This window comes from Poromitra crassiceps (assembly GCF_964638095.1).
Source record: "Poromitra crassiceps genome assembly, chromosome: 26".
Classification (NCBI taxonomy): domain Eukaryota; kingdom Metazoa; phylum Chordata; class Actinopteri; order Beryciformes; family Melamphaidae; genus Poromitra; species Poromitra crassiceps.
Genome location: NC_139640.1, coordinates 7,191,156 through 7,201,248, shown reverse-complemented (window position 1 = coordinate 7,201,248; position 10,093 = coordinate 7,191,156). Strand labels below are relative to the sequence as shown.

The 10,093-nt window shown below is 46.6% G+C and overlaps 1 protein-coding gene across 1 annotated transcript; it reads right to left on the bottom strand.

Moving 5' to 3' along the window:
* Positions 1-946: 946 nt before the first annotated feature.
* Positions 947-7,593, bottom strand: LOC310798688 (threonylcarbamoyl-AMP synthase-like). Its single transcript, XM_083661245.1, has 6 exons — positions 7,394-7,593; positions 5,634-5,829; positions 3,572-3,686; positions 3,208-3,327; positions 2,447-2,577; positions 947-1,246 (listed from the first exon to the last, which is right to left on the bottom strand). Exons 1-6 carry the CDS (start codon positions 7,575-7,577, stop codon positions 1,177-1,179), a joined length of 816 nt encoding a protein of 271 aa, XP_083517371.1. The 5' UTR covers positions 7,578-7,593; the 3' UTR covers positions 947-1,176.
* Positions 7,594-10,093: the final 2,500 nt, after the last annotated feature.

Below are 10,093 nucleotides of genomic sequence, written 5' to 3'. Positions count from 1 at the left end.
GCCTGCAGAAACTCCGCCCCCACCAGCTGCAAGTCATTAAGGCTTTTTAAGGCTCTCTATGCAATTCTCCATGGATGTGCGGGATACTTAAAAAATTTAAATAAACAATAACAGCCGCCCTCGGAGCAGATTTCGCATCTCGAGCAGAACTTCCGCTGCGACGTAAAACTTGTGACGTAACAACGGAGCGTTTTTTCCCCAGAGGAGGAAATGCACCATTATTGACTCATTAGTTAGCTTTTGAACTAGCAAATATGTTGTTTTTGCGTTGATAAATTACAAACTATTACCAAAATTATAATCCATTTTAATTTTCTGTAGATCAACCGACGATTTGATGGACTTGTTTCAGCCGTAGGTTGCGGGCCAGTTTGTGGATTTGCAGTAACTCGGGACAGAGCGTAGAGGAGATTGAAGGCAAATTGGGCAACCTGTCGGAGATGACGACTCTTTGTAACAGCATCCTGAGGGCTACAATTCGATTCGATTACGATTATCGATGCATCTTAAATCGATGCATCACTTTTTCCCCCCAATACATGATTTATTTTTTCTCACTTTCTTTTTTCTCACTGTGTGGCTACTTTTAAAATAAAAGTGCGTTTTGGAATTGCATTGTATTATTATCCATAATTAAAATAAACAACTGCATGTACTATTATATTTGATTTGATTATTAAAAAATTAAAAAATAAATAATCGATTTTTGACATTTGTGAATCGATGCAGAATCGTGCACGTCCGCATCGCGATGCATCTTATAATCGATTATTTTTGACACCCCTAATACAAAGTGGGTTGATAATCGGTAAAGCCATCCTTTAACCCATTGATACCTGATGCAGCATTTGTGTGTGTATTCCTTCAAGACCGCGAACCGCGTCACGCGGTCTTAAAGGGATACACACACAAATGCTGCATCAGGTATCAATGGGTTAAGGGACAATTAGAAAGGCAGAAAATGCGGTCATCCAAAAAACGAAACGGTCTTCATTCCTCAAAGCAGCCACCAGAACAATGTCAACCACAGGAGAAACAAGGCTCGTTTCAGACTTCCCTGCCTATCCAGCGTTCCCGGAGAACACACACTCTTCCATGTGAACATCTTGAAGAAGCCCTGGGTCAAAGCTGGCTGTGCGTCTCAGCGTCAGATATGGAGTGTGGAGAGGTCAAAGGTCATTCCTCTGCAGGGTTCTCTGACAGTCCGTATTTGCGCTCCAGCACGTCGACCGTAGCAGACAGGGCACTGAAAAGAGAATCATGGTCATTGTCTTTCAATAGAAACTGTCTCAATAAACAGGCGTGTCACGGTCAAGAAAGGGTTTTTTGGGGTGAGTCATGCATTCATTCAATCAGGAATGGTCAGTCAGGAATGGATAACGGATATGATGTCATCAGTGATGATGTCATCAGTGATGATGTCATCCTTCCTGGCTGAGGCTAATAGTTCAGTGATGATGTCATCCGCGATGATGTCATCCGCAGTGTCAAGCTTGTATTATGCTCACCCTGCCGTGAACGGCGCGGGGGTGGAGCGAGGGCCGGGCGCGTCAAATGACGTAAATTTGTTGGGCGTGGTTATTCGCTACCTCCGTAGGGCGCCCACCGTGTGCCTGATTTATTTTCTAACAGCGCGAGCAGCGCACGGCTTCTCTCCAAACATGGCCGCTTTCAAGCCACTGAGCCCTGAACACTGAGCTGTGTTTTCACCACATTTCTTGACCCATGTGGTAGACTATAAACTTTGATTAGCAACTGTTCGTTTTTAGTCATTTCACCAAGTAAATGTGTTGTGTTGAGAGCATGATTGAGAGAGATTAAAAGCAGCACAGAGTAGGCTATCAGGGCTGAGAAGTAAAACGGCTTCCAGTAAAAACAAGTTTGGTGATTCCTTCATGTGCTGATGTGCGGTCGTTTGAGAGTGAAAGTGCACTCACATAATAGCGTTTCATTGCGACTTTTCACGGGCTGTTCTCACTATTACCATTGTACAATACATGCTGATCACTTGGCTGATCACTTCTGAGTATAATAGCATCTGCCCCAGCGCAAGGTCCGCACGGTGACTCGCGGAGACTCGCGGAACTCCACCCCCACGGAGCTTGCTCGAGTATAATGAGCCCTTTACACAGCTGAACATCTGCCAGAGATTGAAGATATTGAAAACATCTTTAAACCTGCCAAACTTGGGCTGTTCCTCGAATGGGCTTGAGTTGCATGACGCCTGCTACATGACGAACGTGGTCCTGCGCTGAAGTTAGCCATGTTTTCCCTCAGACCCCACCCAGAAGCATGCAAACACAATGCAATACGCCTACTCCACACATATTTTTTATCAGTGTACACAAACTTTAATTGTGACTGTCTGCCACAATATCAGGCAAGGCCATGACAAACTGGCTCTCATGGAACCAGTGAAAGCCAACCAGAAAGTGGCTGAACTCACCAGCCAGGCCTGATGACACGGTATTTGCCAAGTACTGATAGGTCGACCACTGTTGACCCCAGGCGGCTCTGGTCTCCTATTGGTCCACCATCCACCACCACTGCTAGCTTGGGCCAGAGGTCCTGGAACTCCTGCAAACACAGCAGCATTGATAGATAATACACTTTATCAGTAGTACTTCAAGATTCAAGATTCAAGATTCAAGATTCAAGATTTTTATTGTCACTCCATGGTACAAGTATCACGTGTGAAATTCTTGTGCTGTGGACTCCGTTTACAACATAGTACAAATGTAACAGGGCATATGGGTGCAAAAACAGCAAGAGACACAACAAGCAATAAGGCAGTATAGTGTAAATGTATGCACATGTCATGTGCATACATTAGACGTGCTTAAACATTTTAAATTCGACGTATTTGACATACAGGTGCAAATAGGATGTACCTTATTAAACATACAATTAAACATTAGACTACTTACTCTAGATTACTTTACAATAAGGGGACATTCATTAATGCTTTGTTAATACTTAATAAGCATTAACTAACCTGTGCTTAACGGTTAGTTAATGCTTAGAGAGATACTCAACCTGCTTAACATTTAATGTACGGTACCCTTATTGTAAACCTTTACTACTTTATCTAAAAATACACCTGTCTTATCAGCCTAAATCACAAAGTGGAGTTGCAACAGAGAATTTAGACACTAGATGTTCCTTGATTAATTACTTAATTAATTACATTAGTTGATTTTCACTTACATGCACGGCCACAGTGCTGCTGTGTGTGCTGATGTTGGCACTGGTTAGTGCAAGTGCCTCACCACACATCTGGCAGAGGCGCCTCATCAAAGCATGGTCTGGGATACGAACACCTACTAGCTGCAGGAGACATATGGACACAACAACAGCTGATAGACAATCCACTTTTTTTTTTTTTTTTTTTTTTTACAAAAATCAGAAATGAAAAATCATGTTCTTTGAGTCTTCAATATGTCTGCAGTCAGTCACTAAAGTAAATAATAAATGCTTTGGTATATGTGGCTGACTTTTCAAATTTGGAAGAACATGAATTTTTTGAATACAAGTCTCCAAGGCAGGTAAGGACTCAGAAACGTGGACTGACCGGAGTGAAGGGGTTGAGGTCTGTGTTCAGTATCTCAGACCTTTCAAACACCAGTGTGACTGGACCAGGCAGCAGGTCACCTAGAAGCTCTTTCTTCACCTTCACCTTACAGTACCTGCACAGTGACCAAAGCAAGACAGACGACGTTCAAGTTGAGCTGTGCTGGGGTTGAGCTGCATAGGGATGCATTATGAAACAATAAAATCCATCCAAAACAGTCTGATGTTCAATGCGTTGCGTTATTTTTGTGATGAAATGTTGTAATCCCCCCCCCGTCCCCCCCGATTTTTCTAATCACACTTTTTATCCCCCATTAGTGCTAATTTTAATTTATTTATCCTGGTTGCTACTCCACCCTCTGCCGATCTGGGGAGAGCCGAAACTGGCTCCATGCTTCCTCCGAGACATGGGCAGTTAGCCAGCCGCTTCTTTTCACCTGACAGGGGAAGCGTCACCGGTAGGACATAGCACGTGGGAGGTTCACGCTATTCCAACCGGTTCCCCTCCCTCCGAACAGGCGCCCTTAACGACCAGAGGAGGAACCACATCAGCAACCAGGATATTGCATGTTTTGGTGAAGGGGGTTCCTATATGAAGGAAGCCCCCGGGAGGCACGGGGAGAGAATGCAAACTCCACACAGGAAGGCCCTTTTTGACGACCCCACCCGGGCAGTGGGCACTCGAGGACATGCGGACGGGCACGCATTCCTTCAGCGTTCACAGCGTCCCAGGTGGGAATCGAACCCAGGACCTTCGAGCTGTGAGGCGACATCGCTTACCACTGCACCACCGTACCCCCCAGAAATGTTGTAATTTAACATTCTGCTGCACTTGCACTGCCTCAATCCTGCTTCATCATCTACTAGTGATTTCCTACATTTCCCAGAATTCTAACAACCCCCATTAAACTTACCTGAACTTGTTTGTCTGTGAGAGCAGGCGCACCCCTGACTCCAAACACACGTGTTGTGGCTGTGTTGCATTCTGGTCTAATGAGGCTACTGTCAAAACCTGACATTTACTACGTTTTGGAGCTACAACATTTTCTGTACTCAAATTCCACTGGAGCTGCACTGGAACTTTCTAAATGATATTGTGTCTACTATACATACCATACAGGGAAATGTGAGCTGAAATGCAAAACACATCACATTACCAATGGCTATTTTAGTTATTATTATTATTATTTTTAAACTGTGTAAAAGTGCTTTAGTGTGGGAGAGCATAGACTACCAATGAGTAGTCTGAAGCCAGAAGCATGTTTTTCCCCCAACTTCCTTTGACCAGGCTCTCTTGAGACACTAACCAATGAGCAACACGGAGAGACTGAGAACTGAGTCTAGGCTCTAGAGCAGTGCTGACCAATTTGGGGCACGCGGGCCTCTGTTTGTTTTGGCCCGCCACGGATTTGGGGGGCCAAATCCCATGGCCAAATCCGTGGGCCAAATCCCCCCCCCGATTTTTTATCCAGAATGCAACTCGGGCAAGTTATCAGATATCTGCACTGATTGCAAAGGGTGGACGAGCTTTTTCACGTGGTGACTTTGTGAAACAGTGTCTGAATGTGGCTGCGGATACTGTGTTCACTCCTGAGATTGCATCCCTGCAAATTGTCACGGCAAATTGTTTACAAAAGATGGACAATAAAGCTGATTTTCAAAGTACCTTGAGGATTTTTCAAGTTGTGAATTAAGTCAAATTTCTCTCTCGATTACAAAGGTGGAAAATACAACTGTTTTTAACTGGGTGTTTACTGATTAAATGTTTAAGCTCCCCACAAATGCAGATGTTGTTTTTTAAATATATATAACCAATTGCAAATTATTACAATTACCAAACAGATAAAAAGTAGATTATTATATAGAAATGTTATTTTAGATTTAGAATGTTCATTTTCTATAAAACACAATACATTTGAATGTAATTCCACAACGTTTATTTTTGGCCCTCGGCCCTCCACCCAGATTGAGTTTTGGCCCTTCATGGGAAATAATTTGGGCACCCCTGTACTAGAGAAAGCATGGTCTTCTTCTCAATTGGTTGATAACAAGTCCATACGTACTTATAGATGTCGTGAATTTCTCCAACACAGATGGCCAGCGGTTTCTGTCCATTTCGTCCTTTGATGTCGTACACCCTCCTGACGGCCTCGGGGCTCTGGGCCAGGCAAGCCAGCCCGTAGATGGTGTCGGTGGGCACGGCCACCACCTGCCCCTCCTGCAGAGCCTTGACCGTACAACTCAGGATGTCAGCGCCATCTACAGGTCAAAAGCAAGCAGGGTCAGTGCTAGCCCCAAACGTGAACCCTCTACTGTACTGTCAGCGTCACACAGCGTTCAATTCGTCAATGAGTGGGAAACGCTGTTCAAAAAGCTCCCGTACCCGACGTCCGATTGCAGATCCGAAGATATGATAGTCCCCCTAGTGAAGCCAGTAATTTGACCGGTGCTGTTAAAATGATACTGCTGTGTGAAACAACCGTTTAGAAGCAGTCTTTCCACAGCCTGCGCTGAATTTACAGCAGGGTGTGTTTGATCTCACGATCATGGTGCACCGCTTGCACGCGGCGAGCAAACAACACATGCAGTCACACGGAGACAGCGGCTCAGTCAGTGATCAACGCAAATCCAGCGCACCTGGGAAGCAAAACATGTCATGAAATACTCAAACTCCCAAGGTTCCTGTCGGCACTAGGAAGCTTCTCCTGTCCTCAATACGGCACAGGCTGTGGAAAGACTGCTTTTAAACGGTTGTTTCACGCAGCAGTATCATTTTAACAGCGTTGGTCAAATTACTGGCTTCAGTAGGGGGGCTTTTTTTTCCAAAGCTTTTTGAACAGCGTTTCCCACTCATTGACAAATCGAACGCTGTGTGACGCTGACTGCTGTACGAGAATATCGGAGTACAGTAGCAGCGTCACGTTATGGGGCTAGGTCAATGCCGGCAGCACCCACAACAAGGCAGATGTCAAAACCTTAAAGTCGAGGTGAACCGGAACAGAATGCACTAGCGCGAGCGTCGGAGACTGAAAACAAATTGAGAGGCGGACCAAAATATACGGTGTCCATGATTTGATTGGACAATTCTGTCGACTGGCTTTGGCATTGGTCAATCATGGCGTGTTCCACCCCCAAATCGAGTGGGATTCAGCGTGTTGTCGTGCTACGCGAGTGGGATCCGCGGAGTACCAGGCAGCCACCTGCTTCGTGCGGAGCGAGCGGACAATCCAATGCATGGGTGCTGCCCGCCCGCCTGGAATCTCCGACGGCAGACCCCTGACAACCACGCTCTCAAGCGCGCGCCTTTACTGATTGACAGCTGCCATGTCGTGATATGATTGGTTGAAATGGGGTAGAAATTTGATAGTACTAGGTGACGTCAGCAAACTGTACATTACTGTTATCAATGAAATCTTGAAAAATGAACTTTTGATGTGGAAAAAGTGTGAAAAACTAAAGAAATTAGATTGTTGTGATTTTTTTGGCATACATCATTAAATAGGTGCACTGCATAGCCAGGTATTTGAACTAAAAGAAAAGAAAAGTCATTTTTGGGTTCAGCTCGACTTTAAGATGTCACATGGGGGGTGGGTCCAGTCAATATTGGCGCATTTCATAACATACAATGTGGAAAAACAGGAAAATGATGCAACACACTGTAATGTTTACAATCTGTCGCATTTCTCTGCAAGGTAGGTACAGCGATTTTGGCAGCTGTTCTATCTATAATCTATAAATAGCACACATGTGTCCAAGCCCTTCACCTACTGTCACATGTGGCAGTCTGTCAGTCTGCACCTTAGCTTTGTTGTGATTCACACACCTGTCTGTCCCTCATCCTGCCGAGCAGCAGACGGTCCATTGGAGGTCGGCGGCAACCAACGGAGAACTTTGGTCTTCAGCTCTTTGCACATGTCTACTGCCAGCTGATGCGCCGCGGCAGAACTGCCAGAACCTCTTGATCTTGATTTGATTAATTCAACTCCGATGTAATAAATGGACCTCATAAAACAAGGGTACTAACGTGACATACACTACGACACTACAGCATGTTGTCTGTCGCCGCCTGCGTCGCCTGCCTGATGATGAAATGACAAACAGGCGGATATTTCCGGGTTACGCCCACGAACGATGACGTCACTATTCTTAAAGGGGCAGGTTGAAGATGCGGCACAGCAAGTCATTTACGGTAAGATCATAGTCGATGGGCCAATGCTGCAATTTTCACATATCGGTACCACCCAATTTTGTAATTTTTGTCTTCCTACATTATATTTTGGTATGATAACCCTGACGGTAAACAAGCCTACCCCCATATAAATGACAAAACCCTGATTTCATCATATCTCCTGAATCACACATGATAACACAGAATGAGCCTAATTATAGCCTATACTTTCATTCAAACATGAGTTTGTTTTCTGCGTCGCGGGTCTCGGCCGGGGGTTGTGGGACCCGGGCAGGGTGAGGGGCACGGCGGGTGGTGGCAGCCTGGTGGTGGGAGTGGCTGCCCTGGGTGTCTGCCCAGCAGAGGGGCACTTAGCCTGGGTGGTGGCAGCCTGGAGGTTGGGGTGGCTGGCCTGGGTGTCTGTGCCCAGCGGGGTGGTGCCGCTGGCGGCGCTCTCCTCCTCTCCTCTCTTCTTCCCCTTCTCCTCTCCCCCTCTCCTCTCCCCCCCCCCCTCTCCTCTCCTCCTCTCCCCTCCTCTCCTCTCCCCTCCCCCCCCCTCTCCTCTCCCCTCCCCCCCCCTCTCCTCTCCCCTCCTCCTCCCCCCTCTCCCCTCCTCTCCTCTCTCCCCCTCTCCCCCCATCTCCTCTCCCCTCCTCCCCCACTCTCCCCCCATCTCCTCTCCCCTCCTCCCCCTCTCTCCCCTCCTCTCCCCTTCTCCTCTGCCCTCCTCCCCCACTCTCCCCCCATCTCCTCTCCCCTCCTCCCCCTCTCTCCCCTCCTCTCCCCTTCTCCTCTCTCCCCTCCTCTCCCCTTCTCCCCCCCCTCCTCTCCTGTCCTCTCCTCTCCCCCTCTCCTCTCCTCCCCTCCCCCTCCTCCCCCTCTCCCCTCCTCCCCCTCTCCTGGCCCTCTCTCCCCTCCTCTCCTCTCTCCCCCCATCTCTTGGCCCTCTCCCCCCATCTCCTCTCCCCTCCTCTCCTCCTCTCCCCTCCTCTCCCCTCCTCCCCCTCTCCTGGCCCTCTCTCCCCTCCTCTCTCCCCCCATCCCCCTCTCCTGTCCCTCTCTCCCCTCGCCCTCTCTCTGGTTCCCCCCACCCACCCCTCTCAGCCGTCGCCTTTTATACACGGTCCAAACAACGCAGGACAACGTGATTGGCTGGCTCAGATTTGAACAGATCTGAGCCAGCCAATCGCGTTGTCCTGTGATGACGTAATGTCCTGTGCTCCATGACCGGATGGACCATATATGGACTTCCTCCCCCCGAGTGGCTCGTGCTGATAGCTGCTGACTGTTACTGCACTATCCGTCAGATCCCTTTGCAATACGAACCCCGTGCAATCCATAAAGGTACATGGACGTTACTCTGCAGAAACTACAGTAACAAAATCACGAATTGCTCTGTTTTTGGAGCTCTGCATGTCTGTGTTTGTCTAGCTAACGTTAACGTTAGCTAACGGCTAACATTAGCTAGCTACCCAACCAACCAACCGGCAGCAGCTAACATTAGCTAGCTAGCTTGGTGCTGGGATAACGTAATGCATTGTGGGTAGTCGGCTACTGTGGCTATTAGCTAGCGGCTAGCGTAATAGTTACTTTACATGGCAGTAAAACGCCACTGAATGACCAAATTGATTTAACTTTTAACCATTTCGAGTAACATTGTTTCCATACGGACCCCAGCGTTGGTCAGTTGTTTATAACGTGACTATATTTATAACTTTTATAACGTGCTCCAGTTTCCGGTTTATAATTCGGGTCTGCAGCAGGGTTACAGTATGACATGTCATCTGACTGTTTGATGGACTTGTTTCAGCCCTAGGTTCTGAGTGGTTAGGTTCTGAGCCAGTTTGTGGCTTTGCAGTAACTAGAGAATCAATGTTTCTACTACAGAGCCTAGAGGAGATTGAAGGCGAACTGGGCAACCTGTTCGAGATGATTACTCTCTGTAACAGCATCATGAAGGATTGCAGGGATCTGAAGAGTATCCTGGTGGTAAGTTCACCCTCCTGCCTCCTCTTGTTACACATTATTAACTGAAACATTTACCTTCCTTCACTGTGTCCCACAGGTAGATCTCCAAGATGTAACCTTACCAATGCAGCAGTGACTGGAAATGGAACTTACGCTTTTAATAAATAAATGTTGACATTGAATTATTGCTCTTGACTATCTTTACTGTGACATGTTCTAGGATGCACAAGAGAAACAAATGGCTTCTGTGACAAGGATAAGGTTTTATTAGTATTATATTGCTCTCAATTCAAAAAGTTATTTATCATATACAATATTACTTTATACAAAACAAGCAAAAGCAAACATTTTCACATTATACATTCTTTTAAAAATACAAATCCTTAA

What these genes read in the sequence shown, in the direction of transcription:
- LOC310798688 (XM_083661245.1), bottom strand. Translation starts at nt 7,577, where the DNA reads ATGAGGTCCATTTATTACATCGGAGTTGAATTAATCAAATCAAGATCA. An exon ending in GAAATTCACGACATCTATAA is followed by an intron (nt 3,687 to 5,633) that starts GTACGTATGGAC and finishes GTCACTGTGCAG; the next exon opens with GTACTGTAAGGTGAAGGTGA. An exon ending in CGTGTCATCAGGCCTGGCTG is followed by an intron (nt 1,247 to 2,446) that starts GTGAGTTCAGCC and finishes TTCTCTTTTCAG; the next exon opens with TGCCCTGTCTGCTACGGTCG.